The sequence below is a fragment of the Coenobita brevimanus genome, chromosome 71 (genome assembly GCF_032717465.1).
Source record: "Coenobita brevimanus isolate Jiangsu-jjx chromosome 71, ASM3271746v2, whole genome shotgun sequence".
Taxonomy (NCBI): Eukaryota; Metazoa; Arthropoda; class Malacostraca; order Decapoda; family Coenobitidae; genus Coenobita; species Coenobita brevimanus.
The window spans coordinates 23,757,623-23,776,125 of record NC_137024.1 but is presented as its reverse complement, the minus strand read 5'-3'; the positions used below and the strand labels follow the sequence as shown (position 1 = coordinate 23,776,125).

At 41.6% G+C, this 18,503-nt stretch overlaps 1 protein-coding gene across 2 annotated transcripts in view; it reads right to left on the bottom strand.

Annotated features, from left to right (window-relative positions):
- The window catches only part of Coq3 (ubiquinone biosynthesis protein COQ3, mitochondrial), a 423,669-nt gene that overhangs the window by 61,853 nt on the left and 343,313 nt on the right, over window positions 1-18,503 (bottom strand). For both annotated transcript variants that reach the window (XM_080277702.1, XM_080277701.1), the window contains exon 7: window positions 16,136-16,295. In XM_080277702.1, the coding sequence (XP_080133828.1) occupies window positions 16,136-16,295 (160 nt within the window). The remainder of the gene's footprint in view (window positions 1-16,135; window positions 16,296-18,503) is intronic.

The following is an 18,503-nucleotide window of genomic DNA, read 5'->3' as shown; positions in this document are numbered from 1 at the left end:
TCTCCAATCAAAAACACTCTCTCACTCCTCTCAATCTTGGAAACTGCCTGTATTATTGTTTGCAGATGATACTGTGATGTTAAGTGAAGATGAAGGGAAGCTACAAGGGTTGATGGATGAGTCTGGGAGAGTGTGTAAGAAATGGAATCTATAGGTCAATGTAGGGAAGAGTAAAGTGATGGTCTTTGAGAGAAGTGAAGTGAATGTACAATGAGGCTGGATGAGGAGGAAATGGAAAATGTGAGTGCATTTAAGTACTTGGGGTGTGGTAGGTGGGGGCACTCACCATCCACTCACTCAATGTAGTGCTGCTCTCGGGTGTCTGCCCTGTCCTCTCCTCCATCCTTCTTTCCTTCCATCTTCTTCTATCTTTCTTTCCTTCATTCTTTCCTCGTTCATCTGCCTACGGGTGACTTTACACTCCCTCTTCTGTCTTTTATTGCTTCATTCTTTCCTCTTCCTTTTGCCTATGGGTGACTCTACACTGAGTGACAAGCCAAATGGTTTCCTGTACACCAGGAAACAATTTACTATGCTGAGTGGTAACCATATAACCAAATTTTGGCGCCTGGTGGTTCAGTGGGTAATTATTGTGCTCCAATTGGATTGAGCCAGCGAAGGTTTATATCCAATGGGTGGTTGGGGTTTATTGCTCACATAATGCCACTCAGGGATGAGTGAGGCTGGTCACTCTCATCTTAAATGTCAGGACCAACTGCCTAGCCCCGGGCTCCTACGCTCCTCATGGGGCAACGTAGGATTGGATGATGGATGGATGGATGGTAGTGTGATGAGTAAGGATGGAAGTTTAGAGGGTGAAGTGCTTGAAAGGGTGCAACAGCAAAGAAAGGTTGCTGGTTCCTTGAAAGCAGTGATAAGAAACAGTGAAGTGAGCATGGAAGTGAAAAAGCTGCTACACGACAGTATTGTGACACCGACTGTAACGTATGGAAGTGAAGCTTGGACCATGTTGGAGGGACAGAAGTCAAGAGTAAAAGCAGTGGAAATGAGTTATTTGAGAGGAGCACGTGGGGTCACATGGAGAGACAGACTGACCAACAAGGAAGTGAAGAAATGTTGTTGTGTGAATGTGGATGTGATAGGGAGTGTTAGGAGAAACACACTGATGTGGTTTGGACATGTGGGGAGGATGGAGAGCAAGAGACTGACGAGGAGAGTGTATGTGGGCGAGGTGGAGGAGGGGAGAGGGACGGGGAGGCCAAGGATGAGATTGAGGGATGGAGTGGAGAGGTATATGAGGGAAGGGGGTGTAAGCTTGGAGTAGGGCAATGAAATGGTGGGGGACAAGGCAACATGGAGGCGATTTGTTTGTGTCCACCCCTGATGGGATTAAGGTGTCTGGCAATAGATAGATAGATAGATAGATAGACAGACAGATTTTTTCCCATAAGTTAAATAAATCAGATTTGTACATAACAACCAAATTTAGTGCTAAATTCCATAAATTCAAAGAAAGGCAGTAATAATTAAGTTGAAAATATTATTTAATTGTATTCATTTTCCTGGAGATTAATAGAAAAAATTAAAAGAAACTGAATTTCTGCTCACAACTCTTGTACGATCGAAATCATACATTAAGCCTAAGTCATACCACTGATGGAACACCACCAGTGTGTGTACATGTGAAAAATGTTGATTAGTTCTGGTAAACAAATCGGGGCCCTCTTTCTGGGCACCAAAATGTGAGAAATGTTAAATGTATCTAAGTCGGTATCCCTGCCGGGACACCGCTATGCAAGAATTTTCTCGCTACACAACTCGTAGGTCGTTACTCTTCCCTAAAGTTGTCTAAGTAAATCAAACAGGTCTCAGCGTTAGGTGATACGTAAATTAAATTTAACTCACCTACAATACTAGTCTTCTAATCTATCTCTTCACTAATCCCCCCTTGAATTGGCCAATTCGTAAAGGTTACTTAGCTATATGAAGAGGAAGTGATCGTTAACCGATGACGATGAGGGTGCCTGGTATAGTTGCTTGGGGAAGCAAGCGTCCTTATGGTGTGTATGTACAACTTTGCTAACTCCACGAGAGCTAGGAGCAGAGTAAGTGAACGCGGCAAACCCCAACCCTTCATTGAATTGTGGGTTGCCAACTCTTATTTAATTACAGTACTAAATACAGTTAAATTACATCATGATATGTACAGGGCAAATCTAACAAATTAATCTTAGTTCCACTTAAACTAAAGTTAGACCAATTATTCCCTTTAACTATGTAAATATCTTAATTCCACATCTGCCATAACAGGGGAATCTTTCCCTGCTTGCCACGTCACCTATTGTGCAGACGCAGCTTAGGTCAGTGGAAAATACCACATAATTACATGTACAGTATTTACAATGCATAGTTGTCCACGGGGGTTAAATGCAGTAGCATTTAATTTATCAATAACAAGAATTATTAAAGAGAACGTCATTTCTGGGTTATTAAAACCGCTTGAATAATTAACAACAGTCTCTACGTCCTCTGCCTTTAACCAGGGATAACTATGATAAATTTAAAGAGCGCAACTGCTCTGGGGGAAAATATTTCCCACAGTTTTGGGGCCGGCGGAAAATGATACGTTGTATCATGTAATGACCCTTAGCCAAGAGTTCCCTCCATAGTTCTCGAGAACCCTGTGCTGCGGCCCTACTAGGTCGTGCCTCTTGACCCGTTTGATCTTCACCATTCCCTGGATCCGGAGTGGCTGCTAACTCAAGAGGTACCAGTTTATCAATAGTTTTTATACTGGTATGTCCCCTGCATTTTATTTTTACGAGTCTCAGCACCCCTTCAGAATCTGGGTGTGTGGAGATCACTTTAGCTAATGGCCACTGGGATCTTGGCTGTTCAGTCTTCACTAAGACCACATCTCCTATGTTAATAACTGATTTGTTGCTGGCAGCTTGAGCTCCATAAAACCTCTCGCGTAGGCTCAAAAGATACTCTTTGCTCCAATGTCTATTCCATGTATCCAGCACCCTTTTCAGAAGTTGATATCCCTCCCGAAGGTGTTGTCCTAAATCATTAGTTTCTATGTTAGGATCATCAACTTCTTCCTGGATATCCACACAAGGCATCGGATGGAGCTTCCTGCCATATAACATGTGAGCCGGTGTTAAGGCCTCTAGTGAGTTGCTAGTGTCATCTTGATAAGTCAGAGGTCTATTATTAATCCTGGCTTCAATTTCAGTTATTACTGTTCTTAAATCTTCTCTCGTGATCTTAGATCTATGTAATGTTTTCCTCAGGCAGTTCTTGACAATACCAATCATTCTTTCGGTAAATCCATTTTGCCATGGAGCTCTTGGGGCTGTGAACTGCCAAATACAATTTCGGATTCCCAGCGCCGACTTAACCTTTGGGTCGTTCATTATGTTCAACAGTAAAGATGCTGCTCCAACGAAATTAGTTCCATTGTCGCTCATTAACTTACCAGGACAAGACCTTCTAGTGGCAAATCTGCGAAAGACATTGAGGAATGTCTCTGAGCTTAGGTCTTCTGCTAATTCTAGATGGACTGCCCTTGTGTAGGCACAAGTAAATAAACAAATGTAAAACTTATGGGGAGTTTCCTCACCCGTAACAGTTATAGCCCCTGTGTAGTCCACTCCTGTTATATGGAAGGGCCGACTTATGTTCACCCTATCCTTTGGTAGGGCTGGTGGTCCTGGGTAGGTATAAGGTCTCTGCTCATACCTCCTACAAATGATGCAGTTTTTGAGATATTTTTTAATAACCTGTCTACCCTTAGGAATCCAGTACCTTTCCCGAATTTGGGCTAAGGTCTGTGGTACACCTCCATGGAGAGTGGAATCATGGGCTTCCTTTATAATAAGTTGTACAAAGCATCCACTCTTAGGTAATAAAATGGGATGTTTGGTTTGGATGGGCAAGTCAGCCTTTACCAATCGGCCTCGACATCTTATCAGACCTTTTCCGTCTAAGAACAAGCCTAAATTCTTCATCAGCTTATTCCTTTTTCCAGTGTCTTGGCCTAAAAGTTAATATATTTCCCCGTAAGAATTTCTTTGTACTCTTTTCAGCCAGTATTCTAGGGGATCTAATTTCTGAAACCCCACCTTCTTATTCAAAAATTCTACAACCAATTTAGTAGTATTTAGAAGTTGTCTTATTGATGAGAATCGGCTGATGTCAATTACTTCTGGCTCTGGTACTATAGGATCCAAGTTCACTACACTAATCTCAGCAATACTGTACTGTTTCTGTTCAGGCCAATCCTTAGTGAGTAACCATTTTGGACCTTTAAACCACAAATTATCTTTGATCAGTCTCTTTACGGTCGAACCTCTCGAGAGCAGATCAGCTGGATTCTGTTTGGAGGACACATGCATGAAATTAAATTTGGAAGACAGCTCTTTAATAGTCTTCACTCTATTATGGACGAAAGGAATTTTACTGTCTTCCTTCCCTATCCAGTAAAGACAAATCTCACTGTCAGTCCATATGTAAATATCCTCAAACTGAGTATCAAGAGTAGTGGTTATATACCTGGCCAATTTAGTTCCTACTTCTATGGAAGCCAATTCCATTTGAGGTAGGGTTCTTTCTTTAATTGGCGCAACTCTGGCTTTGGACATTATAATCTTACTATCCTCTCCTGTTGCGCAATAAGCTACTGCTCCATAGGCCCTTTGAGAAGCATCACAAAATATGTGTAAGTGCGACTTCTCATTACTGTTTATTTTCCTGGGAATACATATGCTTGATGTGGTTTCAAACTCCTTTCTAATCTGTTCCCATTGTTCCACATATGTCTCACCTAATTCAGTGTCCCAGTCTAACTTTTCTCGCCAAGCCTCCTGTACTAAACATGTGCCCCCAATAACTATAGGACTGACAAATCCTAATGGGTCAAATAGCTTGGAAACCTGACTTAACAAGGACCTCTTGGTGAAAGTGACATCAGAGAACTTAATTGGTTTCAAACTTATTACATCAGCTGTTGTATCCCAGTTAAGACCTAACACATTTTGAATTTTGGGAATGTCAGAATCTGGATAGTCCTCTTGTATTTTATTCCTCAAAAGTGGTGAATTTGTATTCCAGCTCTGTAATGGCAAATTTGCCTTCCCACATTCGGAATTGGCTACTTCATAAACCTTCAAAGCTTCCGATTCTGTATCAGCAACACCTTGCAAATTATCCATATAAAAAGCCTGCCCTATTTCTGGACATTTGGCATTTTCAAAATGATGCTTTAAAGTGTTGCAAAGTAGGAAAGGACTAGCACAAGAGCCAAAGAGCACCGATCGGAAACACTAAGTTTTCAATGGACTATCCTTATTTTGAGGATCATGAGGCCAGAGGAATTTTGTAATTTTCCTATCCTCATCTCTCAGTCCTATTCTGAAAAAAGCCTTACTAATGTCTGCTGTGTAAGCGTAAGGTTTCTCTCTAAATCTTAGTAACACATTCCCTAACTTCTCTGTTAGTGTAGGTCCAGAGTATAGGCAATCGTTCAAGCTAGCTGATCCTTTGGACGCTTTACTACTACAGTTGAATACTATCCTTATGGGAGTAGTTACTGAATCCTTGCTTACAGCATGATGTGGTAAGTAGTGTCCTTCTTTGTGGTTAACAGGGTATTCTACCTCTTTTATAAATTTATTCTTCAATTGATCCCTTATAATATTATCATATAGGGTCAGATGTTCTGGTTTATCTCTCAACTTTCTTAAAAGAGAATTTAACTGAGCTTTAGCTGCTTGGTAATTTGTTGGTAACTCTGAATGGTTTAGTTTCCATGGTAATCCTACCCAATATGTCCATCCTTAAATTCCACAGACTGATTATACAGGTCCATTATTTTATCTTCAAGGGTTGGTTCCTCAGAGTGTATTCCTACACTGTCTAGGTCCCACAGTTTGTGTACAGGTTCAATATTTTCATCCAAGAAGTCATTTATCTGAGTAGGTTCTAATTCTGCACCTATTCTAGCTACCATCAATGACTGTGTGGGGGTAACAAAGACTGAGTCTACTAGTTTGGCCTCTCCTTTAACTTGTTTTGGAAAAGGCAGCTGACCCATAATAAGGTTACCTCCTGGACTCATGAACAACTGTACCTTATTCCTTTTGAAAGTCCTATGTAGGAATCTTCCACAATAATCAGAACCAATTATCATTTTTATAGGACCCACAGTATCTTATTCAACATTCCGTTTAGCCAACTTTATCCCTGAGCTTTGCAAATGATCAGAGGTTTCCTTCAATCCCTTTATGTATATACTTGTCTCCATAGTATCAAGCACAGCTGCTGTTATACGGCATTTATATCTGCCCAATTGTATTACGGGTCAAACTAAATCAAAAGACTGAGCCTTCCTAGTTGTCAAGAATCCTGTAATGGCTAGATTTACCTTGCCGATAACTGGTAACTTTAATTTCTCCACAATGTCTGCAGATATGAAAGTTTTCTGAGCACCCGTATCAAACAGGGTACATACCAATTGGTTTCTATTCTCAAACAATACTTTCACATCTGCTATTGGTACTGCAGCTGGCATTACTAATGGAGCATTCCCTTTTGCAATTGTCATATTGACGCTTGCAGGTTTAGGAACCTCAATTTTCATCCTAGGGCATAAAGCACTATGATGATGATCTTTTTTGCATTTAAAGCAAAGATTTAATTTAGTCTTACAGTCCGCGGCAGCATGTTCGGAGTTCATACAGATTATACAACACCCCAGTTCCTGAAGCTTCCCTACTCTAGAAGCATAATCAGGGTAGTGTTGACAAAATACACTGGAATGTTGCTCACCACAAAAGACACAAACTTTCCTGTCTTTTACCATGGAAGGTTTTATTTCCTAAATATCCTCAGCATGTCTATTCCTTATCTTTAATACTTTATCCTCGGCCTTTGTGGAGCTAAGGAAAGTACCTATATCTTCTTTAGGCACATACCTAGTCTTCTCTGACTTAACTTTCCCAATCAGTTGGTTGGTGGGTTTTTTCTTTACTTCAGTCTTGTTTGACCTCAGTAGTGTTTAATGTTCCTTGCAAATGTTTACAGAGTTGCATCAAGCCTTCCTCTATCTCTTCACAGGAGAAATTATCCTTCTGGTACCTACCATACAAAGCATCCTTGGTTTTCGGTGGTAGCTTTAAGGACACAATTCTTGAAAGCACCCAATCTGATGTCTTAATATATTCGTAAGTACCTAAGGCCCTTAATTTACAACTTATTGCAATTCTAAATTTTTGCAAGGAATCAAAATCGTGCCTAGGCATGGGAAATTCTATTAGAGCCCGCAATAATTGATTTATAATTTGTTCCCTGTCTTCGTAATTTTGTCTAAGGATGGTCAAAGCCACCTCATAGTTATGTTCTTCTACTGGTAATTCTTTTATCAGTTGATATGGTGTTGCTCTGACCTGTCCTAACAAATATGTAAGTTTGGTGACTTTAGGGAGATCTGTTCTATCGTGTACCAAATATTTGAACTGATCCCAGAAGGATTTCCAGTTCTGCTCTCCATCAAATTCCGGAAGCGTTATTTGTGGTAACACAGCTCTACTCTGCTGTGCCACAACTTGTGTTTTCGCGGCAGTGTCAGCTAATTCAGACTCTAGTGTCTTTACTACAGTTAAGTATTCTTCTAATTTGTCTTCAAACTTCGTAGTTTCTGACTCTAAGAGTTCCTTATTCTCAGCCTTTACTATAGCCGCTTCTAAAGTTAAGTAACTCTCTTCATACTTACTCCATCGATCTTTCAGAATATTTAGGAGACTATTTATTCTCTCCTTGGACAAAGGTATTTGGTCCAACGACTGGTTACAATCATTTATGGCTCTAGTTACCCATCCTGCCTTACTACTAGAAGATCTTTGCAATAAAGAAACAGACATGTTGACGGAGTTCTAATTTAATAATTTAATTATGAATTCCAACCACAATTTTACCTAAACTTTGTAATGATTTGATTATTTTAAATTTTGAAGAGGGTAGGGATTAAGTCCTCATTGTGCAAATTATCCCCTCTCCCAATTTCGTAATATTCGTTACAGCTCAGCTAATTATTTAGTTTAATTTTGAGGAGTGTAGGGATTAGGTCTATAATTTCAACCTATTCCCTAGGGTTACTAAACCTCTAGGGTTTTATTTCATCCCCACACTCAATTGCCAAAACACCCATATTCCCCGAGCTCAGAATTAATTACCTCAATACTCCATAGGCCCACCCATAGCTTGTACAGCATAGAACTCTCCTTTCTTATGTTCTACATAATTTATAAATTTCTGCAGAACCGCTTCCCTACCATGATGGTTCCAATGTATACCATCAGATTTCAACATTGCTTGGAAGGGCTTGGCATTAAAATGTATGAAATCCCTTCCCTTCCTGGCCCGTTGCAACTTCCGGTTTACAGCTCTGCTAACTAAATTATATGTTCCATAACAAACTGGAGAGCCATATGGCAGGTTCCTTGGCTCGAGGAGGGTTATGGCTACTGAGGATTTACAAGAGCCCTATATGGCTCCTACCACTGCTAAAATATTCTCCACAACTTCACTGACCTCCACGTCCTCATGGATATCATTTCCTCCAAGGAAAAGGACCGTACGGTCATGCTCCCAGTCTAGTACGGCATTCAGCCTTTCATCTTCAGAGAAAGCGCTTGCCATTCCTCCCGGAGCTCTATAGACACGTACGTCCACGTCTTCCACTTCAACCGAACGTGGTAATAAACTGTGCCCCACAAAAGCAACTTTAAACACATTCAGCGCCTCGGCACACATCGGTTATCCTCACTCGGTCGGGGCACCAAAATGTGAAAAATGTTGATTAGTTCTGGTAAACAAATCAGGGCCCTCTTTCTGGGCACCAAAATGTGAGAAATGTTAAATGTATCCAAGTCGGCATCCCTGCCGGGACACCGCTATGCAAGAATTTTCTCGCTACACAACTCGTAGGTCGTTACTCTTCCCTAAAGTTGTCTAAGTAAATCAAACAAGTCTCAGCGTTAGGTGATACGTAAATTAAATTTAACTCACCTACAATACTAGTCTTCTAATCTATCTCTTCACTAATCCCCCCTTGAATTGGCCAATTCGTAAAGGTTACTTAGCTATATGAAGAGGGAGTGATCGTTAACCGATGACGATGAGGGTGCCTGGTATAGTTGCTTGGGGAAGCAAGCGTCCTTATGGTGTGTATGTACAACTTTGCTAACTCCACGAGAGCTAGGAGCAGAGTGAGTGAACGCAGCAAACCCCAACCCTTCATCAAATTGTGGGTTGCCAACTCTTATTTAATTACAGTACTAAATACAGTTAAATTACATCATGATATGTACAGGGCAAATCTAACAAATTAATCTTAGTTCCACTTAAACTAAAGTTAGACCAATTATTCCCTTTAACTATGTAAATATCTTAATTCCACATCTGCCTTAACAGGGGAATCTTTCCCTGCTTGCCACGTCACCTATTGTGCAGACGCAGCTTAGGTCAGTGGAAAATACCACATAATTACATGTATTTACAATGCATAGTTGTCCACGGGGGTTAAATGCAGTAGCATTTAATTTATCAATAACAAGAATTATTAAAGAGAACGTCGTTTCTGGGTTATTAAAACCGCTTGAATAATTAACAACAGTCTCTACGTCCTCTGCCTTTAACCAGGGATAACTATGATAAATTTAAAGAGCGCAACTGCTCTGGGGGAAAATATTTCCCACAGTACATGTACTGTCTGACTCACAAGTTCCTACCAGACTGCCACAGCTCCTTGACAGAAGACTGCTGTCTAAGTATTTATGTCAAGCTTGATTCTAACCACAGTGATACAAGATTAGGGTCTAAATATTTTGTATGTTTTGGTTCAAAACAATCACAGTTGTCCCTCAATTATCCAACAAACAGAGCCAAAGGCATGTCTGGGTAGTGGCAATGTCTGGTTAATGAACAATATCCCCCCTACTATACCCAGACCCTACCTATACCCAACCTCCAACCTATACCTAACCCATTTGTACAGTATGCGCTTACTTTGGCAGTGTTTTCCAGTCATTCAGGCATATTCAGACATGAAGAAACACACAGGAATATCGAATATAATTTTCAATACCAAGAAAACTGTGCAAAAAAAAAACACTGAAAAACAAAAAAAACTCTAGCTACAAACTACTGTCTGTACAGTACCCCTCCAAATTCTGCGAATGTTTTCTGGTCATTTTGCCATATTGAGACATCAAAACAAACACAGGAATATCAATATTAATGCTAAACACCTTGAAAACAATGCATAAACAACAAAAATTCACAAAAAAAACTGAAGACGATTGGAATATCAGTTATCTTTGTGACATGAGTGACAGCTGCTCCCGGGGCACACACAAAAATATTCCATGGCCAAATGTGCCACCAGAAATTGGTCATACAGTAACCCCTCCAAGATCTGATGTAACAGAGCCCAAGCAATGTGAGGGACTTGGTCTTGTCCGAGACTTGGGCAAAATGCCCCTGGACAGGTACTTATAGACCCCAACCCAACCTAACTTTGAAAGCCACCTAAACAACTCCCTACCAGATATGCACAGCACCTATTTAACCCTATCAGGTTTCTGGGCCAGGCAGATTATGTCTGTGCTAGAGTCAGCCACTCACGCTGACCCACATCTTCGCGGCCCGATATTTTACTTTGATCGCTCCGTGTAAATACACTTTTCATGATAGAATGTTGGTTCTGGTGTCATTTTAAACCTGAATAGGTGCACTTCATCGCAGTAGGTTCAAAAAAGGAGAACAAAGAAAATAAAATGTCAAGATAACGAGCTGATGTTAAGCGAAAAGCAAAAATTTTATACCTTCCTGTTGAAAAATATTTGGCAAAAAATAACGAGTAAAGATATGTAAATTTGGTTTAAACCATGAAAAAGTACAATAAATTACCTTTACAATGATGTATAGATTATGGTAATTTTTGCATTTCATTGTGCAGTAAAGTGAAAGGAAAGAGATGCACAATTTTATTTTAGTCTTGGCCACATACAGTATTCGCTTTGCGATGTTTTTCTTTGATCGGTCAGTGTAAATACACTTTTTATGATAGGATGCTGGTTTTGGTGTTATTTTGAAGCTGAACAGTTGTACTTTATTGTAATATGTTCATAAAAAGAAAACAAAGAAAATAAAAAGTCAAAGTGACGAGCTGAAGTTAGGCAAAAACCTAAAATTTTATACCTTGCTGTGCAAAAATATTCACCAAGAATAAAGTTATAAAGAAATAAAGCCCTGAGTCAGACCAGCTGTGCAGAAACGTCACGCATAGAGCAACCATTCTGTGACATTATGCTCAAGCCTCTTTGTTATGATGCATAAATGCGATTTATGGTGAATATTTTACAAAAGTTTCTTAAAATGACGATTAAAAACGTCATCAGAATCTCTGAGGTTGGATTTTAAATGACGATTGAAATAGTCACCAGAATCTCAAAGGGTTAAAATCCTAGTCACACAAATAAGGGACAGAAACCATAAAATAAATGAAAAGGAACCAGAGAATGAGCAATTAGAAGTCAGTAAGGAAAATATTCAGCAGTGTACAGGATACTTACATGTCTGTGGACATCGCAAAAATTAACCAGCTTCCTTTATGGCTTTGACAGTGGTTAAGGTGCACTTGAAGAACGTACAGTAATCCATTGTTGCGCTGCACTTAATTCTTTGCACTGTGAATTATAATTTTTTAACACTGGACATTCTGTTCTTACTTGTACCATGCCAGTTTCAACACACCAGTGTTGCACTCTGCACTTAATTCTTTGCACTCTGATTCTTAATTTCTTAACACTGCACACCACTGAAAATTCCCATGTGGTCTAGTGGCAGCAGGGCCTACAGCAGGTAGAGCACCACCACAAAAGCGAGCACGTGGGTAGCCATGGTGACAAGCGTGCAGTCACGACGGTAGGTAGGTGGGAAGTGGGGAGGATGCAGGGGCGTTCTAGCGGACGTCGTTAGAACTACGTGCCAAAACACAGCTGTTTGTCACTGCGTGGCAAATTTAGAGATGGGATGAACACATCGTTTTTTTTTTCCCATTTTGATGTTTTTTGGCCAATTTTTGGTGTCCCAGATTATTTTGGACGTTTGTCCAAATGGCCTTTTGTCCGGATATCTTAGGGATTATCCAGGACTTGGACTAATGGACCCAAGCCCAAAATGTCCGGGACTTGGGCATCCAGGTCTTAGATGGGTTACTGTATTGGTATAAATGGTATACCATCATTTTCGCTGGTGTTTATATTGTAAGATCAGCTAATAAAAACACAGAAAACTGATGAGCAAAATAACAAACCTGCTGCGAGAATAAATGGGGTTCAAGAGTAAAGCTTACCTTCATATGACTCCCCATCATCCTAGTGCAAAATTTTGCAGGCATCTTGCAAGAGTTAGGCATATATCTAGATGCAGAATTTCATGTGCTTTCTCGTGGCTTTCGCAGAATTTTGATACAACCAATAGTATTAAAATAAATTGTCAAAAACTGTAAAATGTCACAGGTCAGTGCTTTCAAAGCGAGGGAGGGGAGGGACTGAGGATGTTAGGGGGGAGCCAGGAGGTCTGGCTAGCAAGGGAGAAAGCATGGGAGGGTATGGAGGGACCAGAGAGGGGGAGAAGCAAGGCTGTGGGCAGGATTTTCACACTTCTGTCACAAGGTGGGCAGGTGCTTTCACTTAACATGTGGCTTACGGTCTGTCTTACATGTGTGCTGGCTGTTGGGAAACATAACTCCCAGCGACCGGGCGACTTTGGACGTTTGGTGTAGGGGCGGATGGGCGCTTTCACCTGACTTGTGGCTTGCAGTCTCCGTTAGATGCACGGTGGCAGTTGGGAAATGCTAATCCCGGTGGCCATGCAATTTTGGACATTTGGTGGGGATGCATACGGATGTTTTGACACCGCTTGAGGGTTACAGCCGGTATTACTCAGATGCTGGAGGTTAGTACGAGTGATCAGACCAGTGCACGACTTTGACCATTCAGTAAAAGGGGTGAATGGATATTTTAGCTCAGGTTGTGGGGTATGGACTATTTCCTCCACATGGCTAGAGCCCGGCAGCCACGATACCAATGTCTGAACCTGTTGACTGCCCGGCCAAAGTTCTCGGGGACTTTTATGTCCACATAATAGCAAGTAAATTCGGATAATGGTTTAAAAGAGCCAAGGTCCACAGTCTGGATAATGAACAGGTCCAGATACTGCACCTCCGGATAAATGAATGATTACTGTCAATGGAATGTGGGATATGACTAAATCTTTGAAAAATAATCATCATTACAGCATTAAAACACACCTTAAACGATGGTCACTGGGTAAAACAAACATTTATATATTTTTCAATACTACTCAGCCGATTCTGATATGATCCTATCTGTCTATCTATCTATCTATTGCCAGACGCCTCAATCCCGTTTGGGGTGGCCACAAACAAATCGCCTCCAAGTCGCCCTGTCCCCCGCCATCTCACTGCCCTGCTCCCAACTCACACCCCCCTCTCTCATATACCTCTCCACCCCATCCCTCCATCTCATCCTCAGCCTCCCCCTCCCTCTTCCCCCCTCCACCTCACTCACATACACTCTCTTCGTCAGTCATTCACCCTCCATCCTCTCCACATGGCCAAACCACCTCAGTGTGTTCCTCATAACGCTTCCTATCACATCCACATCCACACCACAATGCTCCTTTATATCCTCATTCATCAGCCTCTCTCTCCATGTGACTCCACAGGCTCCTCTTAAATAACTCATTTCCACTGCTCTCACTCTTGACTTGTGTCCTTCCAACAACGTCCAAGCTTCACTTCCATACGTTAGAGTTGGTATCACAATACTGTCATGTGGTAACTTTTTCACTTCCATGCTCACTTCCCTGTTTCTTAACACTGCTTTCAAAGAACCAGCAACCTTTCTTCCCTGCTGTACCCTTTCAAGCACTTCAACCTCCAAACCTCCATCCTTACTCATCACACTACCCAAGTACATAAACATACTCACATTTTCCAATTCCTCACCATCCAACCTCACTGTACATTCACTGACTTCACCTCTCTCAAAGACCATCACTTTACTCTTCCCTATTTTCACCTTTAGATTCTGTTTCTTACACACTCTCCCAAACTCATCCACCAAGCCTTGCAGCTCCCCTTTGTCTTCATTCAACAACACAGTATCATCTGCAAACAACAGTACAGGGAGTTTCCAAACACTATCCTCTCTCACCAGGGCCACTCCAACATCCACTACCCTACCTTGTACCTCTTTTATTACCCCATCCATGTACAGATTGAACAACCATGGAGACATGACACATCCCTGTTTCAACCCAACTTTCAAAGAGAAAAATTCATTTAGTTCACCATCCACACGCACTGCAGCCTTCGCACCATCGTACATACTCTTCATAGCATTCAACAACTTCCCATCTACTCCATATATTCTTAACACTTTCCACAATCCTTGTCTATCCACCCTGTCATATGCTTTCTCCAAATCCATGAAAGCCGCATACAACTTCTTTCCCTTCTCTAGAAACTTTTCCACTAAAGATCTAAGAATGAATATCTGATCTACACAACCTCTTCCCTTCCTAAAGCCTCCCTGTTCTTCTCCAACTAATTTCTCTGTTCTTTCTCTAACTCTGTCAATAAGTATCCTACCATACACTTTTCCTATTATACTAAGAAGACAAATGCCCCTATGATTACCACACACTTCTTTTTCCCCTTTTCCTTTGTACAAGGGAATAATTATACCTGACTTCCAATCCTCCGGGACTCTACCTTCCTCCCAGGCCAATCTGCACATCTTCCACATCCATTCTACTACTATCTCTCCCCCATGCTCCAGCATTTTACCACACACTCCATCAATTCCTGGGGCTTTCCCCGATTTAACTTTCTTCATTGCTTCCACAACTTCTATCCTACTGATTTCTTCCTGTCTTCTCACCTCCCTCCTTCTCCCGGCCATTCCCCAGCCACTTATACTTGCATTACTTCCATCCTCTATGTTCAACAATTCCTTACAGTGTTCTCTCCATCTGCTCACTTTTTCTCCCTTCTCCACTAGTAATCTACCATTTTTATCTTTCACTTCCCTGCTAACTTCACTTCCACCCTGTCTTACTCTTTTCACCTCTTTCCAGATCATTTTCTTACAGTCCCTCCACTTTACACTCAAATTCCTTTCAAATTCCTCATCCACTCTCTTCTTACTCTCTCTTACTAAACTTTTCACCTCTCTCTTTCTTTCTACATATAACTCTTAGGCCTCTCAACTTCTTCCACGCCCCTATTTCTCATCCATTCATTGTATGCTTTCTTCTTTTGTGCCATAGCCTGTCTCACCTCTTCAGTCCACCACGCTGTTCCTTGCACCCCCTCCTGATTATTGGATTTTTCCCTTTCTATACTGATATTAATTGGCTTTTGCATGCCAATTTACAGCACTAATCCTAGTCCTGGACTCAAACACTCCTGGTGAAGCAAAAGAGGACTGAATGAAAGATGGAGGAAGGGGAAGTTATGTAGGTTATAAAAGTTAGATGTGGAGCTAGGGTAGTTAGTTTCACGGGAGTTACCTTTAGCCGCTTAAGAATGGTGTGATGGTGTGATGTGAGGCACTGGGTTAAGTAGTAATGGACCAGGCAATAAAGGAAAATGATGGCTTCAGTGGACAAGATTGAGCATGACCAGTGGGAATGGTGGTGGGAGGTGGAATAAGACAGGACTAGGACAAACTGAGAAGAATGGGCAGTTGAGATAAAGTAAAGGTTGAAATCAGAGGCTTCTCCAACAAGAACATAACAAAAAAGAACAAGAAAGTTAGCACATGATGCTTTTATAAATCTTGTACTGCAGTGCAAGTAATAGCTGGATTTCAAAAACTTTGTAATCACCTCCCATATACCCTACACTTGCTTTTCTTACTTGCTGGATTTCAAAAACTTTGTAATCACCTTCCATATACCCTACACTTGCTTTTATTTGTAACTTAAAAGTAACTTAGCAACTGGGTGAAACGGTACCCTGTGTATGCATGCAGTTTAAATACCTATGAAGTACAACTCTGCAGAAGACAAATCTTACTTTTCTCCAGCAAAAACAGCAACTCTTGGCGAGGGATAAACTTATTCCAGTCATGTGTGCCAGGAGGAAGGAGGTGCAAAGTATACTCTGCAATGGCCACTGCCCCTACCCATGCCACTGCTGTCTTGTTTAGAGTTGTAAGGAAGATGGAACCACCTGGCTGCATTCAGTGAAAAAATATTCTTTAACAACACTGGATTGATATGATAATTATCAAAGAACAACATGATTTTACGGTGAGAATACTGTATTTGAAATTTATTCTCAGCAAACTATATAATATTCATCATTCATTCATTGCCAGATGCCATGTATCCCAAACGGGGTGGCCAAGTGCTTAGAGTTAATTGTTTTACAGGGAGGGGCACTAATCCTCCACCAACCCCACCTGACACGTAGGGATGCCAACAGCATCTGGTGTCCCCAGGCGGTCACCCATCCAAGTACTAACAAAATATATACAGATATATGCACAGGATCATCATCATCATCATCTAATCCTGTGTTGTCCCATGAAGAGCGTAGGCACCCAGGGCCAGGCAAGTTTTTCCTGACATTTATGAGAGTGAACAGCCTCACACATCCCTGAGTGGCATTACGTGAGCAATAAACCCCAACCACTCCTTGGATATAAACCTACACAGGCTCAGTCTGGTTGGAGCACCTTAATTACCCACTAAACCACCAGGTACCATAATTTAGTCATATGGTTACCACCCAGCATAGTACATGGTTTCCTGGTGTACAGGAAACCATTTGGCTTGTCACTCAATGTAGAGTCACCCACAGACAGAAGGAAGAGGAAAGAATGAAGGAAAGAAAAACAGAAGAGAATGGACGGAAAGAAAGAAGGAAGAGAGGAAAGGTCAGTCACCTGAGAGCTGCACTACATCAAGTGAGCAGATGGTAAGCACCCCCACCTACAGCTAGATATATACACATACACGGTAAATGACAAAAAAAGAATAAAAATAATCATGTAGCAATAAAGTTAATGCACTACATCAAGGACACACCATAAAATTATGCATAAAACAACAATCTAAAAATAAGCATAAAAATGAGAGCTGTCTGAGGAAGCCTCCTTCTTCAACAAACAAGAAGGTGGGTCTTCCCATCACACATGCCTCCTCTCCAAAGACTGAGGAGAGAAGGTATGACCCATCTCCCACCCTAAACCTGGAGAGGTATCGATGGCATGCATCCCCCAGACTGGGACACTCAGGGAAAAGATGCTGCACAGTCACTGGGAACAGACAGTTTTCACAAGAAAGGGAGATTAAAATGATTGCAATGTGTCAGGAGTGTATGACCCATCTGTAGGGGGGTCACAGAAACTTCCTTGTGACAGGGCATAGTTGGATAGGTCCATGGACAAACTTTCACTGTCACCTTCCATAGCTTGCTTGGAATAGGACGTGTTTCCATGCATGCTGCCAGAAGGCCCGCACGGAAGCCTTAATCACAGGGAGGTAATCTAAGGGGAGAGGTCTGAGAGAGGCATCAAGGGTAGCTGCTGCCTCATCTGAACATTCATTTCCCTGCAGTCCAACATGGCCTGGCAACCAGCAATACAAAGCTTTCTGACCATGGCAGCCCACAAAGAGGAGCTGTTCTAAAATTTTCAGCACCAAGGGGTGTAGATAACTACAATGCTCAAGGGCAAATAATGCTGTCCTTGTTCATATCGTTTATAAAGTCTCCAACATACAGTACCCTTGAATCCAGTACGGTATTTTTGTCAGACAGTACTACCATGCTGGATTAAATCCGCTGTGGAGAAACAACAGACCTTTTGGGAAAAATGAATAATGTCAGAGAAGCTTTGAAAAATTCCCCCCCATATTCAACTTCATTATAATTTGACACAACAAAGATTTTACCAACCTTTAAGGTGAGTGGTAATGGGCTTGGGGGGGAAGGGGGAGGGGTTTCCAAGGCTGTAGGAAGTCCTGCTGACCACCTGGAGGAGGGCCTTCAGGATCCTGAGGAGGCCTCTCGGTCTCAACCTTCCTCATAAATCCCTCATAGTCACATACTGATACACTGTCATCTTCGTCATCAGGGGGAAGCACAATACTGTACTGCAATCTGACTGGCACTCGTCACGAGTATGAGGAAGGCGTAGTGGAATGGTGCAGCAGTACTAGGGAAATGTTCCTCGGTGTTGGCCATCTTCCTGCATGCACGCGTGTGGGTAAGAGCACCGGACGCAGCACGTCAGTACTAGAGAAGAACTCCTCGGATTTGGCCCACCTTGTGCGGCCAATCCATACTAGCCCAACAAATCTATATCACAGTAATAAATTATCTTAATTTTTGGCCAACCGTACTGGACAAGAATAGTACTGGACAAATGCGTACTAGA